Source organism: Indicator indicator, chromosome Z (assembly GCF_027791375.1).
Source record: "Indicator indicator isolate 239-I01 chromosome Z, UM_Iind_1.1, whole genome shotgun sequence".
NCBI lineage: Eukaryota > Metazoa > Chordata > Aves > Piciformes > Indicatoridae > Indicator > Indicator indicator.
Genome location: NC_072053.1, coordinates 17,096,458 through 17,114,939, shown reverse-complemented (window position 1 = coordinate 17,114,939; position 18,482 = coordinate 17,096,458). Strand labels below are relative to the sequence as shown.

At 40.5% G+C, this 18,482-nt stretch overlaps 1 protein-coding gene across 1 annotated transcript in view; it reads left to right on the top strand.

The window, feature by feature from the left end:
• Positions 1-18,482, top strand: part of KIAA1328 (KIAA1328 ortholog) — a 194,638-nt gene that overhangs the window by 18,729 nt on the left and 157,427 nt on the right. Inside the window, exon 5 of the mRNA XM_054397348.1 lies at positions 8,965-9,080. Coding sequence (XP_054253323.1) covers positions 8,965-9,080 — 116 coding nt within the window. The remainder of the gene's footprint in view (positions 1-8,964; positions 9,081-18,482) is intronic.

The following is an 18,482-nucleotide window of genomic DNA, read 5'->3' as shown; positions in this document are numbered from 1 at the left end:
AAACAGGTTGGCGCCTGAGCCTTTGTCCTCCTCTCCTGAAAGGAGGGTGGAAGAGGGGACTTACCAAAACATGTTGGGACAAGTTTGTTGGTATCTGGGGGCATAATTCTGGGCATGTGGTGCCTTCACTACATCCTTACAAGCAGATCTCTTAAGAGGCAAAAACCCCTTTTCTGAGCTTTTGTTAAGTGCAGGCTACTGCTGAAGCAGTCACGAGCTTATGTAATGAAATGAGTAATGACGTGGTGAAGACACTGAAAGATTCCTACCATTGTATTCTGTGTCAGTATGAGAACACATTAACCTCTTCTAAGAAGTTCTCTGGGAGGTAGCCAGTTGACTGTTGAGCATTAAAGACTTGCTAGACATCGTACTGGGGTGGTTACAGAGTGTTCTGGAGTGAAATGTTTTAAGTGATATGCAGATTTTGAGAGTTTGCTCTGTCTTGGCATTTGGCTGAATGGAGAGGGTCATAACTTTATTTGCAGAGAGAATCATAGAATCAGCCAGGTTGGAAGAGACGTCCAAGATCATCCAGTCCAACTGATCACCCAGCCCTATCCAATCAACTAGACCATAGCACTAAGTGCCCCATCCAGTCTTTTCTTGAACATTGCCAGGGACGCCGACTCCACTGCCTCCCTGGACAGCCCATTCCCATGGCAATCACTCTCTCTGTGAAGAACTTCGTCCTAATATCCAGCCTATACCTCCCCTGGTACAACTTGAGACTGTGTCCCCTTGTTCTGCTGCTGGTTGCCTGGGAGAAGAGACCAACGCTCGCCTGCCTACAACCTCCTTTGAGGTAGTTGTAGACAGCAATGAGGTCACCCCTGAGCCTCCTCTTCACCAGGCTAAAGAACCCCAGCTCCCTCAGCCTCTCCTCATAGGGTTTGTGTTCCAGGCCCCCCACCAGCTTTGTTGCCCTTCTCTGGACACATTCCAGTACCTCAACATCTCTCTTGAATTGAGGAGCCCAGAACTGGACACAGTACTCAAGGTGTGGCCTGACCAGTGCTGAGTACAGGGGAAGAATAACCTCCCTTGTCCTGCTGGCCACACTATTCCTGATACAGGCCAGGATGCCATTGGCTCTCCTGGCCACCTGGGCACACTGCTGGCTCATGTTCAGGTACTATCAACCAGCACCCCCAGGTCCCTTTCTGTCTGGCTGCTCTCCAGCCACTCTGTCCCTAGCCTGTAGTGCTGCTTGGGGTTGTTGTGGCCAAAGTGTAAAAACCCTGCACTTAGCCTTGTTAAATCTCATCCCATTGGCCTCTGCCCACCCACCCAGCCTGTCCAGGTCCCTCTGCAGGGCCCTCCTACTCTCCAACAGATCAACACCTGCTCCTGGCTTGGTGTCATCTGCAAACTTACTGGTAATGAACTCAATTCCCTTATCCAGATCATCAATAAAGATATTAAAGAGGATTGGGCCCAACACTGATCCCTGGGGGACACCACTAGTGACTGGCTGCCAACTGGAAGTGGCACCATTTACCACCACTCTCTGGGCCTAGCCCTCCAGCCAGTTCTTGACCCATTTCAGAGTGAATCTGTCCAATCCATGAGCTGCCAGCTTTGCCAGGAGCTTCTTGTGGCAGACGGTGTCAAAGGCCTTGCTGAAGTCCAGGTAGACTACGTCCACAGCCTTGCCTGCATCCACCAAGTGGGTCACCTGATGATAAAAGCAGATCAGGTTGGCCAGGCAGGACCTGCCCCTCCTAAATCCATGCTGGCTGGGCCTGATCCCTTGGCCATCCCATAGGTGCTGTGTGATTTCACAGTATCACAGTATATCAGAGGCTGGAAAGGACCTCAAGAGATCATCGGGCTTGACCCCCCGCCAAAGCAGGATGACATAGGGTAGTCCGCACAGGAACGCATCCAGGTGGGTTTTGAAAGTCTCCAGAGAAGGAGACTCTACAACCCCCTTGGGGAGCCTGTTCCAATGTTCTGTCACCCCCACTGTAAAGAAGTTTCTCCCCATGTTGAGGTGAAAGTTTGAACCCATTGTTCCTTGTGTTATTGCTGTGAACCACCAAAAAGAGCCTGGCCCCCTCCACTTGACACCCACCCCTCAGATATTTATAGACATTGATCAGATCCCCTCTCAGTCTTCTCTTCTCAAGACTAAACAGCCCCAGGGATCTCAGTCTCTCTTCATAGGGGAGACGCTCAGGTCCCCTAATCATCCTTGTGACTCTCTGTTGGACTCTCTCCAGCAGGTTCCTGTCTCTCTTGAACTGGGGAGCCCAAAACTGGACACAGTATTCCAGGTGTGGTCTCATCAGGGCAGAGTAGAGAGGTAGAAGAACTTTGCTAGACCTGCTGGACACACTTCTCTTGATACATCCCAGGATCCCATTGGCTCTCTTGGCCACAAGAGCACATTGTTGTTCCATGGAGAACTTGCTGTCCACCAGCACTCCAAGGTCTTTTTCTGTGAGGCTGCTTTCCAGCAGGGCAGCCCCTAACCTGTCCTGGTGCCTGTTGTTATTTCTCCCCAGATGCAGGACCTTGCACTTGTCGTTATTAAACTTCATGAGGTTTGCCTGCATCCAGCTCTCCAGCCTGTCCAGGTCACTCAAGGCGACCTTTTCCATAACCTTGCCTGGCACTGAGGTCAGGCTGACAGGTCTGTGATTCCCTGCCTCCTCCTTCTGGCACTTCTTGTGTATGGACATCACATTGGCCAGCTTCCAATCATCTGGGACCCCTCCAGTGAGCCAGGACTGTTGATAAATGATGGAGACCGTCTTGGCCAGCTCATCTGCCAGCGTTCTCATTATCCTAGGATGGATCTCATGTGGTTCCATGGATTTGTGAAGATCCAAATGGCTCAGCAGGTCCCTTACTGCTTCCTCCTGGATTACAGGGGGACTATACTGGTCCCTGGCTCCATCTGCCAGCTCAGGAGGCCAGCTGTCATGAAGACAACCTGTCCCACTATTGAAAATTGAGGTAAAGAAGGTGTTAATTACCTCTACCTTTTCCTCATCTTTTCTTATTATATTCCCCTCCACATGCAATAAAGAGTGGAGGTTGTCCTTGCATCTTCTTTTGCCATTAATATATTTATAGAAATATTTTTTATTCTCCTTTACAGCAGTGGCCAGTCTAAGTTCTAAATGGGCTTTTGCCTCTCTATTTTTTTTTTCTTACAAGACCTAACAATGTCCTTAAACTCTTCCTGGGATACCTCCCATTGTTTTCAAAGGTGATACACCCTCTTTTTTTCCCTTAATTCCTTTAGATGCTCCTTGCCCACCCAGGTCAGCCGTCTGCCTCATCGGCTCCTCTTCTGGCACATTGGGACAGCCTCTTCATGCACCTTCAAGAGTTCTTTCTCGAAGTAAGTCCAGCCCTCCTGGACCCCTTTGATTTTAAGGGCAGTTTCCCAAGGAACTTTCTGAGTTAGTTCCTTGGGAATAAGCCGAAGTCTGCCCTTTGGAAGTCCAGGGTGGAGGTTTTGCCCCTCCTGGTTTCACTGTATATTGAAAACTCAATTATTTCATGGTCACTGGACCCCAGGCAGCCTCTGACCACCACATCTTCCACCAACCTGTCTCTATTTGTAAACAGTAGGTCGAGCGGGGCTGAACTCCTGGTAGTCTCACATAACAGCTGGGATAAGAAACTATCCTCCATACACTCTAGGAACCTTCTAGACTGCCTTCTTAACTGCAGCGTTAAATTCCCAGCAGATGTCTGGCAGGTTAAAGTCGCCCACAAGAACAAGGGCAAGTGGTTTTGAGGCAGCCTCCAGCTGCTTAAAAAGTAATAAATCAGCCTCTTCTTGGTTGTGTGGTGTATAACAGACTCCAACCAAGATGTCAGTATTGTTGGCCTTCCCCCTAATTCTTACCCAATTCTTACCCAGAATGAGTGTTTGTGTGTTCTTGCAAGCATTCACTTCATTCCTAACTGATAGGAACTGATAGCCATAGGACTGCAACTTTCTGGTTCCTCCTGTGACATGTACATAATAAATACTTCTCTGCCTGCACAGTTCATGTATGCCTATACAGCTCACATATAGAATTTGCTTTTGGATGGGCAGAGGCATTGACTAAGTGACTTAGATTGGTTCATGTAAGTTTAATTTTTGGTTGTAGTGGTGAGAATTGGTATCTGACTACTTTGTATTCTTTCTTTATTCAGATAAGATAAACATGGAGAAAGCTGACTCCTGTTTTCTTTGCAAACAAATCCTCAAAAGCAATTTAGGTAGAAAGGTATCGTAGTGCCCTTAACTACCCAAGAGAGGGAGTGATTGCCCTTTGCAAATGAAATAGAAGATGGATTTGCTCTCAGTTTAGTATCTTTCTGGCAAACACCACTGGCATGCCCAGAATGCTTGTATCCCTGAGCTAGTAAAATGGCCTTCAGAAGCCCTTTGTCCCTTATTGGGAAAATGCTTCCTCCTTCCCAGGACCTTGGATTCCTACACCCTTTGTAGGGTGCTGGCTGTTTGGAGTACTAGTTTTTTCTACTAGGCATTGCTTTATGGAAACTTCTTATCCTGATATGAAGATTAAATCAGCCAACAAAACCTGAAATTTTGCAGCTAAGGGTGAAAATGGGAATCCAAACAGAAGGTTAATTTGGAACTGGAAACCATTACAAAGGATGACAGTAAAACTATTGTAGTGTATATCTGCTGTTTGTTTTCCTTCCAGTACTTAAGATCTTTGAAGGACAACTTGTCTGTGGAAGCCCATGTTGCAAATCTGCAATGTTTGGCCTCTTGGGATGCCTTTTCTCCTAGGTCACACTATCTCATATTTAAACAAATTGTTTTTACAATTTGGCTTTAACTTCAATGTCAAGATCTTTTTATTTCATGTGCTGCTTTAGGAGTAATACTGTGCTGTGGTTCTCTTAATTGGTCAGGCAGTGAGACTGCAAATGAGATATCACTAAGCTTGTTTGGAAATTCTTGTTGATAGGTAAAGCATACTTAGGATTATTGTATCACCAATCACACTTACCTTTTGTGCTTAAAAAGCCATCTGTAGCTATAAATCCATGCTGTGTGATCTAGTTTTGTATTTTGCAAGTTACATATCATAAAATCTAGCTATTGTGCAGCAATTTTAATTATGTTTTGGGATTGTTGTGGGGTTTTAGTTATATTTTAAAATTAATACAAATTGGCAATGATACTTGAGTAAAAGGTGTGAGATTTGTGAACAGTGTCCTCAGACACTCCTATTCTCCTTCCCTGCAGTTCTGGTATTAAAAGTCACTTTGTTGCTCAGTTCTGCGAGAGGCATGTAATGATCAACTCTGGCATGAAAACTTCTTGTTTCATTTTTCTGGAGCTCATCTTTCTCTGGGAATACTCAATTTCATTCCATGATTTATGTGTGTGCTGGACTCTGTGTGATACCCTTATCTTTGTCCTTGCTCTGTTTTTCGTGCCCCTGTGGTCTTGCCTTTTACAGATGCCATTCTTTGCTTGGAAACTCTTTGAAACTAGTCACCAAAATATTTCCACCTTTGCTAGCTAGTATGCGGACTAATATCAGATGAGTTCCATAAGTGTTCTCAATGAGTGTAGGACTGATGGGTGAACTTTCCAGTGTTGGTGTCTGCTTTTTGTTTATCTTCCATCTGGAGAGCATCAATCCTGCTTATTCAGTGTGGTGAGTCAGTGTCATCAGTAAACCTGTGGATCAATTCCTTCTTCAGGTCAGTCAGAGCTACTAGTATCAACAATGGACTTAGGAACACACCATAATAGTTTGAACCCTAGGAGTTTTTTTGTGTTTTGTTGTTGTTTGTTTTTTAATACAGCTGCATTATGAATTTTTCTTTCAGAGGCTCCGGTAAAATAAAACTAAAACCTTTATGTTATCATAGACACATCTAAATGAACTTTGAAGTGTTGAATTTAAAACAAATCTTGAATGAAGATGGTATATATTCCATGACACAAGATAGGTGACTGTAAATTGTATGGAAGAAAATGTTGCAGACACTGAACAGCAGGAATAGTTCTACAGATGTGCCATTTTTGCTCTCAGCTGTCAGTCCTCTGTTTGTTCCTGGAAAAACGATCATGGAGCTGGACACCAGCATGTTGCCCTACAGGGCAGTTGCGCCCTTTGTAGTTGCCGTGCCTTCATTCTTTCACCGTGCTTTTCTGACCATAAGTGAATAAAAAAAGAGGTGAAAAACCTTTTGAGGAGCATTATGAGCCTTGTAATATTTCTGTTTGGCATCAATGAAGTCCTTCCTAGTTCTGCTAAAAATTATCTGTCCTTTACTGCTGGAAGACAAATAAATATATAAAGAAATCTCACTAAGCTATATATAGGATGTGACATAAATCTAGCATAATCTGGTGACATTTTTGTATTTCTTTTCTCTGACTTCCTTTTGCCACCTCCTGTGAGTAATGTGTCTTCTGTATCTCGCCTGCCCTTTATAGACTGTCTCCTGCTTTGTGATACATAAACACGTACTGCCACATTTCTTCTAAGATCACTTACTGTTCTCAGTCATTTACTGCATGAGATATGTAGCACAATATATTCATATGTCTGGAAGTATGACAGCTTGCTGTGATCTGTGTTAAATGCAAACACAGCACGTGAACGTTATGTAGACTGATACGAGCAGCAAACCAGAGAGTCTAGAGATGGGTAAAACCTGCTAGGTTTAGTCTAGTTTCTCTAGTGCACTAGTTTCTCTAGTGCTCTGATCTTTATTGCTGTATCTTAATTTCTTATACGTTGTTTAATTTAGATATCTTTGGGTATTAGCATGGTCCAGTGTTTTACATGTCCCAAATATTTTTCTAATGTAGCATCACTCTTGCAGTTAGTAACAGAATCACAGAATCAGCCAGGTTGGAAAAGACCTCAGAGATCATCAAGTCCAACCTATTACCTAATACCTGACACCTCCAACTAAACCATGTCTCCAAGTGCCACATCCAATCTTTTTTTGAACACCTCCAGGGACGGTGACTCCACCACCTCCCTGGGCAGCCCATTCCGATGGCAAATTACTCCTTCTGTGAAGAACTTTCTCCTCACCTTGAACCTAAACTTCCCCTGGTGCAGCTTGAGACTGTGTCCTCTTGTTCTGTTGCTGGTGCGTGGGAGAAGACACCAACCCCCACCTGCCTGCAACCTCCTTTCAGGTAGTTGTAGAGAGCAATAAGGTCTCCTCTGAGCCTCCTCTTCTCCAGGCTAAACAACCCCAGCTTCCTCAGCCTTTCCTCATAGGGCTTGTGCTCAAGGCCTCTCACCAGACTTGCTGCTCTTCTCTGGACACGTTCAAGTATTTTGATGTCCTTAAATTGAGGAGCCCAGAACTAGGTAAGCAAGCTTCCTTCCATATATAGTTCCCTGGAGAGGATAACTGTGCTATTTTAGCAAGGAATGCACAGGTGTTGGATGAATTCCAAATTAATACAGCTGGTTCCCTTTACGTTGTTGATTTTCTGGTTTGCACACACCCCTTTGGACAACTTTTGATTGGAGGGCAAAAGACCTAGGAACAAGATGATGAATACTGCTGGGAACAGGATTGTAAATGAGACTGCGGGGATGTGAATAGATTTTTGGACTGAATTAATTATTTTTAATTTTTTTCATGGTTTTTTTTTTTTTTTTTTTTTTTTTTTTTGTTTTTTTTTGTTTTCCTTCAGGTTTGTAGAGAAGAGGTGTGATTTTCAGTATTAATTATTTCCCACTTCAGGTGCTCTACTTGAGCTGTTGTGGGAAGGGCTGTGAAAGTTTACCTTAAAGTTGGGGAATACTGCCTGTATTCCTCACCCCAGAGAAATGAACAAATTGTAGTATTTATGGCTTTTCTACTGGAATATCAAAACAAGTCATTCCCTCTTACGGGAAATATCATGATGTCAAATGGATATCTCAGTCCTTGGATGGAGTTAAGAATGTCAATGTGTCTGATGGGATGAGTGGAAGGCTTAGTACAATGTCTCTCTTTCTTTCTCCTTGGTTTTTTTTTAAGTATTTTCCTCCCCTTTTCCTCTTTCTGTAGGGTTGTTCCACTTCCAAAAATTGAAGTTTTCTGAAAGTTGTACTGCTTTGGTCTTCTATCACCTGTGTATGGGCAGCTGTTTCATCATCATGAAAAACTGAACTTCAAGAGCCTTCAGCAGCAGAAATTGCACAAGTGCTTAGTCTAAGCTCATTACTTAATATTTTTACAGAGCTTGTATAGAACCATGATTTCTAAGCTGTGTTTTTTAGCATAGTTACAGGATCATCTGTGTATAATGGTCTTCTTGACTATGTGACACCAGAATAATTGTTTTTACAGCCTGCTGTTAAGGTGCAGAATAAATGATCTTTGTAAACCTTTCACATTGTCAGCTTCTAATCTTGATTCAATTATTTACACTGAGCAGCAGGTTACAGGCTGCCGTGGCTTGGACAGAAAGGAAAATTTACTCCTTTGGCTTGATATTTTAAAATCCCTGGAAGAGGACAAACTATTTTGTTTGGAGAAAACTAACAAGAAAAATGATTCCCTGCCTGGACAGGGAAATGTAAACATGAGAGAAGAATTAGTTTGTAGATTAAGAATCAGAAAAGTTTTTCAATTTCCTTCCTGTCTCAGCAGCTACGGTTTCCCATTTGAGTCATCTGTCTACGTGCCCTATGCTTGTAAGGATCCTAGTGTGTCTTCATTATGACTGCAGGGAATTTGACTGCACAAATCTAATTGTGGGTTTAGATCCTTTGTTGTTCTGTGCTGTGTGTTAATGTGCATGTACTCTAGTGAGACCAGTACTTTTGAAAAAATAATACATTGCATAAAGTCATATGCATCTCCCAATATAATATAATAAACATTATGAGGAAATGACCTGTTTAAGAATAAAGAGGGTGATATCCGTTTACCTGGAAAGCGGAGGAGTTGGAAGGCAGGCACAGTGGTTATGGGTACATATTTTATTTCTCTCATTCTTTTCAGGGTAAGTGAAGAAAAGGAGGTGACAGAAGAACGTCTGAAAGCTGAACAGGAGTCATTTGAGAAGAAGATCAGACAGCTAGAGGAACAGAATGAACTTATCATCAAGGAAAGGGAAGATATCCTTTAAAAATAAGTGCAGGGGCTTACTGTCTGAAATAAAGTGAACTACAGAGAAATAATTGTTCTAATTTATGGCAGAGAATAAATCTGCATGTGCTGCCATTCAAAAGCAATCAGAGAGATGACTTGTCAGCATGTGATGCTGGTTCATTTGAGCTTAAAACTGCCATCCAGCTGTTCCTATGATGTTGTTTTGCTATGAAGTAGATATTTGTCAACTAAAAATGACAATAAGGAATTTATGCATTAAAATTATAGATTTAAAAAAATATTATTATTTTAACTTAATCCTGTTAGTTTGTTGTAACTGAGGTCTAAAACTTGCATGGCATTCCAGTGCTTTCCATGTCCAAACTTACAGTGAGGGCATTCAGGCTGTATATCTGTACTAGAAGGTTTAGCCAATTCAGGCTTTTTTTGGGGTGTATCTTTTGTTTGGTTGGTTTGCCTTTTTTTCAGTCAGCTGATTCTCTTTCAGGCTGTGATTTCAAGTTTTGTTAGATGCCTATATTTAGTCACAGTCCTGGACTATCACATGCAAATTCGATATTGCAGGTATTAGAATTTTTGTTCAGTGTAGCGTGGTGTGATAGACCTTTACAAAATTCTCATGTTCATTCCTTGTCCAAGTCTTTGATATCAATGCTTGTTTAAATCCCCAGAAGGCTGAGGGTTCACTGCAGTGGGATATGAAAGAGACAGTGGTGCAACTGCAGCAAAAGCAAATAATATGTGATTCATCAGATGTATTTCAACTAGGGAGGATACTAGTGCTGTTTCAAAAAGCACAGGTGAAACCTAGTGTGCAATACTGTTTTCAGTCCTGAGTCATCCCTTATTCAAGAGAAAAATGAACTTAGTGATAACAGTTGTGCAGAAGGATTACTTGAGATGTTGTGGAACCTGGATAACCTGTTTTCTGAGAAGAGATAAAACTATGTGTGCATATGCCTATGAATAGTAGGTCAAGATGGTGGTAAGTTGCATAGGGGGTGGCACAATACTGAGACAAAAAGGGACTCTTCAAACCCTACGTCATTTTTGGAACAGAAATAGAGACCCTTAAAGTAAACAGACTTAAACTTGAAGTTAGAGGAGGGTTCTTGAATATTTGAGCAATGATATTTCACAGTTTAGTGCGGCTTAACAAAAAGGGAAAAAACCTTTGTTTTACGATGGAGCTTGATTGGCTTATGAAAGGAATTCAGTGATATGTTCCTCCTGTCAGCAGGGGATCACTCTCAATGACTCAGAAGAGCAGCACTTGTATGTATAGAAAGAATTTGGTCTGTTTGTACTAAATAATATACACATCAACAAGCTTAGCCGGGCATGGAACAGTTCCTGGGAAATATTAAATGTGGTGTGTTTAAGAGCCATTGGATATGACTGCAACTCTTTTACGTTAATTTCACTGAAGTCAATATTTTTTGTGTATTGTCAGCTCATGACTGTGGGTGGGATATATGTTCCTGATTATTTTTTAAAGTATGCACATAAAGCTTGCACTAGTTCATTTGAGGTTTATTTGGCTACTGGGAAGTAGGAAGGCTTGCTTGGATGCTTTTTTTTAATTAATTAATTAATTAATTAATTTATTTATTTATTTATTTTAGGGCTTTTTTGGCTTTTTTTCTTTTTGTTTTTTCTTTACTTGAAATAGGTTGCATAAGCTTGAACACCTTTTCAGAAGTCTGGAAGACATGACAGAAGGTTAATACATGCAATTTTACACTTCATAAAACTCTGTAAAAGTTAGAAATAACAAAACAAGGTTATAATTTAAAACAGTATTATTTTAACTACTGCAATATTTGCTTCTCATACACAAATGATTCAAGATCCTCTGTGCACCTCTGATCAGTTAATGTTTTATCTTAAAGCTTGTTGCAGAGACAAGAAATGGTAGAAAAGACTTGCCAAAGTTGAATAGATTCTGGCTGTTTCCACGTACAGCAAGTTGAAATTCTTCAAGTTCTTCTGAAAAGTACAGAGTTAACTTGCAAATAAGATATCAAGGATATAATACCATAAGAAAAAGCCTTTGAGTCTGGTAAAATCAATTTTACTTACTTTTTTTTCCCCCCCTCTCCCAGAGCTAATTTATTCTCTATAAAATTACTTTATCTAGCCCAGCATTTAGAATTACTCTACAATAATAAATCAATGCTTCTGTTATAACTGCAGCTATCCAGTGAAGTGTAATTTCAACTTGGCAAAGGTTTAATTTGAATAGCAGGCAGTGTAGGTTTTTTTTCATTAACATGTGTTTTGAGGTGAATTTTTTTTCTTCCTTCTTAAGACTTTCAGCTAGGTATGCTTTTTTTGTGTCCAGAGAAGGGCAACAAAGCTCATGAAGGGCTGAGCGGACACCTCATTGCTCTCTGCAACTGCCTGAAGGGAAGTTGGAGTGAGGAGGGGACCAGCCTCTTCACCCTGGTGACAAGCAACAGGACTAGAGGAAATGGTTGCAAGCTGTGCCAGGGGAGGTTTAGGCTGGATGCTAGGAAATATTTCTTCACTAAAAGGGTTATCAAACATTGGAATGGTCTGCCCAGAGCAGTGGTAGAGTCACCATGCTTGGAGATGTTTAAACAATATGTGTACCTGTTGCTTAGGAGCATGGTTTAGTGGTGACCTTGCAGCAGTGGGTTTTGACCCAGGTTGGACCTGTGTTGAACTAGATGATCTTGATGGTCTCTTCTAACCAGGGATATTCTGTGATTCTGTGTGCTTGAAATCTCTGCTTTAAAGGCAGATTTTCTATTTTCCTCATTTTGTTATGGTTGAATTTTTTTTTGAGAAGCTTTGTGGACGTATTCTTTTGACTTAATTGCTAATGAAATATGGTAGGTGGCATGCAGTCATCTCACTGCAAAACTCTGAGTAACTTAGCAGTATTATAAAAACAATACCTGTCTGCTGCCTAAGCTTACGTTAATTTTGAAATTTGTCAGTGCCGTCTGGGTTAGGAACAGCAACTAAAATTTCTTGTAAACTTAAAAAGTCAATTGCATCCTTCCACTGCAGCTGAGACATTGAAATTCAAGTAGTTTTTACAAGGGCATGCAGTTCATGGAGGGCAACCCTGTGATGAGCATTTTGTGAGTCATAAGTAGAACAGCCTGTTGTCAGGCTTGCCAAATACTTATTACAGAATTAAGGGAAGTTGGGGATTTCAAATAGTTGTCTGGTCTACTCCTTTTCCCTAAAACAGTATCATTAGACCTGTCTCATTATTTCATGATTTGTTCAATAGTAGATATTTTGGCTTAGTTTTTCACAGAGCATTCCTTCTTGAAATCACTTTTTTCAAAAGAAATTTGATGTGAATTGTTTTAGCCACTTCCAAAATAAAAAAGGATCAAACCTTTGTTTTGTCTATAACAAAGTTTTGTAGCGTTTTTCCTAGAAAGTTCTATTGCTGCTGTTCTTTGGGGTTGTGATGCTTTGTAGTGTGTGTGCTGTTATGTGTACTGTGGTGACATCTTGTACTGTTCTTGATAAAATCTGCCCATTTGTGTCAAACTGAAAAATCCAATCCTTTAATGCCCTCCACACTGAAGGTTTGTTATATCTATGAGGATGAGAAAGTGGTGCAAAAATAAATCTTCTGAAAGGGAAGATTAAGCAGGAACTAGAGGGGAAAACCTGAGTGGAGGCTGATTTGGAGAAGTGAGAACCAGGACTTGGCAGAGAGGAAAGACTTGGAAAATGAGATTGTGCTGGGCATGGCCGAAGCGAAAGAAGTAAAGCCTGTGACTAACAAATTCAAAAGTGTTTGCAGGAAGCAGTCAAGGTTAAGGAGAAGCCAAAATGGAGGCAGGTGGCCCAGCGTCAGCCAGAGGTGAGACAGCAGATCATAGAATCACAGAATGGTGGAGGTTGGAAGGGACCTCTGAAGATCTAGTCCAACCCCACTGCTAATGCAGGTGTGCCTAGTTCAGGTTGCTTAGAAGCATGTCCAGGCAGGTTTTGAAAATCTCCAAACAAGGAGATTCTGCAGCCTCTTTAGACAGCCTGTTCCAGTGCTCCTTCATCATCAAAGGAAAGAAGTTTCTTTTTAAGTTCAAGTGAAAGCTTCTGTGTTCTAGTTTGTAAACATTGCTCCTTGTCATATTGCTGGCCATCATTGCAAAGAGCCCAGTCTTATCCTCTCTATCTCCATCCTTTAGATGTTCTCTTCGTCTTCTCTTTTCCAGACTAAAAAGCCCCGGGTCACTCAGCCTTTCCTCCTCAGAGAGATGTTCCAGTCCCTTAATCATCCTCCTAGCCCTCTAGTGGACACTTTGTAGTGTATCGCTGTCGCTCCTGAGCTAGGTATCCTAGAAATGGACACAGTACTCTTTCTTCTTGCCCTTTTTGAAAATTGGGGTGACACTGGCTTTCTTCCAGTCCTCAGGCACCTTCCTGGCTCTCCGTGACATTTCAAAAACGATGGAGATTGCCTTAGCAATAACCTTAGCCAGCTCCCTCAGCACTTGTCGGTGCCTCCCATTGGCGACCATGGATTTGCGGCTATCCTGCTTGTTTATGTGATCTCTAACCCAATCTTCCTTGAGTAAGGGATAGTCTTCCTTCCTCCAGACTTTTTTCTTACCTCCAGGGTCTAGGTTTCCTGAGAGATCCTGAGAAACAAGACTTATCAGTAAAGACTGCAGTGAAGAATGCATTCAGTATCTCCTCTGTATCCCAATGTCACAAGGTCACCTACCTCATTCAGCAGTGGACCTACATTTTGCCTCATGTTCCTTCTCCTGCTAATATCCTCAGAGATACTCTTCCTGTTATTTTTTGCACCCTTTGCCAAATTTAATTCCAAGAGTGCCTTAGAATTCTTCACAGTATTCCTATATACTTTGGCAATATTTCTGTGTTTCTCCCAAGTGGCCAGTTCCTTTTTCCATATATTGTGAGCTTCTTTCTTCCATTTGAATCTTTCCAGAAGTTCCCTGCTCATCCATGCAGGTCTCTTGCCTCCCATGCTTGAGTTCTTACTCATGGGGATGCATAGATCTTGAGCTTGGAGGAGGTGGTGCTGGACTTTTCTGCCTTCTAGAGCCCTAACCCATGAGTTCTTTCAAGTGGGTCCCTGAAGAGGTCAAAGTTGGCTGTCCTGAAGTCCAGGGTTGCAATCCTACTTGCTACCCTGCTACTTCCTTGCATGATCCAGAACTCTGCTGTCTCATGGTCACTGTAGCCAAGGCTAACTCCAAACTTCACATCCCCAACAAGATTATCGTTGTCAGCACACTTCTCCTTTTAGTGTCTGAGGAAAGTAGGGATGTGTCTGTTCCACGTATTCTGAGCATATTCAAATTTTGAAAAAGAGTTTGGGACTAAGATCATGTGAGAAAGCTCACCATGTGAAACCTACCTCTGCATCTTCCTTAGCATCTGCTTTTAGTATTTGTTTTGTGCTTGCCTCTTTATTTCCAGATTATGGTGGATACATACCAGGTCACTAATCTGTGCTTTGGTGGCAATCTAAACCCCAGTATGGCCTTTACAGTGTTTGACTGGCAACTTCAGTGTTCTTATTTTGCTTGTTTCATTTGCATTTTCAGAATAGGAGATGAGTAGTGTGCACCATGGTATGTTCTTGGGCTACTCATGGTACCCCTTCTTCTACTTCTGACAGCTGTTAAGAGAAAAGCTTCTGACTTTTTAAAAAAAATATATATGTTTTCATGTACCTACTGTTAATTAAGGTCCCAAATATGATTTAAGAGGTAGGAAAATATCTTTTTAAAGATGCCCTGGTACTCTCAGATAGATGTCTTAGGAACAGAAATTATAATAATGAGATTATTAAGAAAGAAATGTGGCTGTTATTTCAAAGCCCAAAGAAATTGCTATGGTCTTCAGCTCTTCTTGTTATCAACATAAAGTATTTTTTGTCTAAATTTGATGGTGTTGCATAAATCAAGATGTAAAATAAGCCTTAATATTTCTGTGAAGACGTACTAATTAGGGAAGAGGAAGCTATTGTAAAAAAAAAATATTTGGTTATTCAGTCCTGAGCTACACTGAAATTATTTTGGAGGCAAAGAGTAGAGAGGTAAGGGGAAGAAGAGATCCTGTTTATTTCAAACGTACTATATTCTTTTTGCAGATTTAAACTCATTAGTCCTACTTAACCATTGTTTTGGGTTTTATTTAGATTGCACCTGAATAACTTTAAGATTTTTGTTGGATTTATTTTCTGACTGTGTATGATATAATTTGAAGACCCAGCCAAGTTCACACAACAAATCCCATATGATTGATTCGGCTAGTCTTAAAAATGATCACAGGCTCTGTTTGCATACTTCCTTAATATTGTAACTTAAGACTACTTAATTAGTTGATTTTGCATGCAGTTAACATGAATATTAATATAACCAAAACAGCTAATTTGCTGATATTGTTAGAGAGACATAGAATATTAATTTGCTGTAAGAATAATGGGCTTCTTACTAGCATTATCTAGAGTCTTTAATAAAATGCTTTTAGTTTTACCATAGTATTGTTTGTTACATTACTCTTGCACGTATTCATAAATCAGTGCTGTTTACGTATTTTCTCCTTTTCCTGTCTTTCTGTGTTAATGTGAAGTCAGTATTATTTTTCATAAGAAAGATAGTTGCTGACTTGCTTAATGATTAAGAGCAAAAAGATAGAAAAACAATTATCAGAGTACAGAATTTGCTTGTTTGTTCTGCCTTACTTTTGTCTGTAATGTTGAATTTACTCCTCTGAAAATTGAGAGGGAAGTAACACATCTTCTATTTCCTTTCCTTGTTCAGTCTGACCAGGCAGGGCATAATCACAGGTGACGCAACATAACTAAAGGTCTTGCATAGAAAGCCCTTGACAATGTACTTTGGATTTGTGGTGTCCTATGTGTGCCTCCTCAGGGCTGATGTTGGCTGGACAGTTTGTCTGAGCCCACAGTGACAACACAGAAAAAATGAATGTGGCGATTAATGGTATAGTTAAACATACTCACATGAACATTGGATCTTTCCCTTTTTGCCCCTTACCCCCTCCCAATTAATAAGAAAAGGCAAGAAGAAAAGTTTCGTTGTAGAGAGGAATTTGCTTTTGAAAGTCAGAATATTTATTTAAAATGCAGAAACAATTAAACACTGTTTAAATCTGGATAAGGCTGAGTTTTGATTTTGTTATAATTTCTGCAGTACAGTACCGGAGAGTATAGTTTCTGTCAAGTTACAAACTGAGGGACTGGAGTGACCATTATTGTTTTTCTTCTACTTCTCAGCTTAGCTTCCTCAAGCTTATGATTTTAAATTTATCCTTTTTTTTATTATTAGTTTTTCATATGTGAATGCATCCTATGTACCTTTTTATGTATCATAGTGTGTTTGAAGGCATGTGAGAAGAATTAAAAATTATTTTGCTCCTTTCTTCCATTTTACCTAAGTGCTTCACTCTTTGAAGGTGTTTCTATGACTGTTATTATAGGTTTCCTACTAGCAAATGTTTCTAAGCAACCATGATGGTGTATTGAATAAAAGCTGAACTTATTAAAAGTCCCTCAATATTTATATGCTGTTTTGTAACAGCAGTATTGGTTAAATAATGTATGTATTTAAGAACTTCTTAAATGTAGAAGAAGGACTATTGGGTAAATAAGATATTTTGAATTTTTCATGAACTTTTAAACTAAAGCATGGTGAAACGTAATGTTGAGTGTTCAAATGGATCAGTGACTGGAGATTCATTTAAAGCTCAGCTTTTTATGTTTAATCCTAGCTAGTGCCTTAGAGCTCAAGCTAGTCACATCGTCAATGTTACAGAATGATCCAGAAGCAACAGACATCATCTAAACAGTCCTCAACCTCTGCAGAATATGAGCTACATAGGCATTTTGCACTACATCTTCACACTGAGTGGGGCAGGATTGTCTGTAAGATGGTGCTGTCAATACAGAAGCATAGCAGTGGAATAAGAGAAGTGCAGTTCTTTTATAATTTATACTCTGAAATATGGAATGACATTGTTTTATGCATGACTTACTAAAGAGAAGACTTGCCCACCAAACAGCTCTGGTATTGAATTTTGGAGTCCCACTGAGGTGAGTATTGAGGGCTTGTAGCATTCCTTGCATCTCCTCGGTTTCATGGTATTTTCGTACTGTGATTATCTTTTCCTGGTACTAGAGACTTGGTGCTTCTGAGCTGCAGTCTTAACTGGCTAGAGTTCTGCTCTGACAGTTTGTAGGTAGCCACTGGTAGGTGGGTATATGCTTAGCAGACAGCTCTGTCTTCAAAGTGTGGAGGTGAAGGGTATCTTACACACCAGCATGACACAATCTATACTAACTATCTGTTGTGGATCTTAGAACTGGATGTGATGATGTGTTGCACTTATCTGAACTTAATAGGAGAGATCTGTCATTAGAAGTGCAGCTTGAGCCATGTCAGTCTCATATATCAGCATCAGTTACTATGATGAATAAACCTAAAGTAGGTCAGGTAGAAGATATTTCTCTGAAGAGGTGAGAAGGACCATGTCTCAGGTGAAAGGCAGATCTTTCTTTCTTCAGACACTTAAACTGACTAGGTTACTTACCTGATTGCATTTGACCCCTGCTTTTGTAGCTATTGCCAAAACATGTAGCTTTAGGCATGTGAGCTTTCAAAGTGGTGTTTTTGAGTTACATTTTCCTTTATGACATTCGGTTCATTTGGAAACAAAGACTGAGATCTCTTAAGAGGAGGCACAAATGGGAAAATGAGATCATTAATTGTTGAAGCTGGTACTGTAACAAATTGACTAGAAATGTGGATTCAGAGAAATTGATGTACTTTATCCTTCTAAACTAAATGAATTCTCCATCTGTTTCAGCTTCTCAGCTATAATGAGAACGTTGGGCTTACTCTGCTATTGGTTTCTTTGTCTTTCTGAACTATTTTGGAAAGTTAAAACATTTCTTGCATGATTAAATATGCTTTCAATAAATCAATCTTGTAATAATTGTTGTTCAGGAGAGTTCATTATTCAGTTTAGTCTTTTAAATTACTGTTCTTCTTTAAAGGCTTCTTCTGACGTAATGGCTTCTGCTAAATCCATTTGCCATGCTCTGGCTTGTAATTACTTTAGATTTGAAGAATAAAATGAATAGCTTTATTATTAATCAGTAGGAAATTTGTCTTACCATTTTTAACCTTAGAGTGGCCTTCCCTCATGAAATAGTTTTAATGATCTAGATAGCAAAACACTTCATACCTCTCCTTCAACAGAGATTTAGTGAAAGCAATCAGATAGTTTTCTGGGTTTTCTCCCACTGGCTCCTCTTAAACATTTGTCACAGTGACTGTCATCACGTGTGTGCTGTTGCACACTGTCAGCTGCTGGCTCTATGAAAGGCTGATTTTGCTACCTGCTTTTAG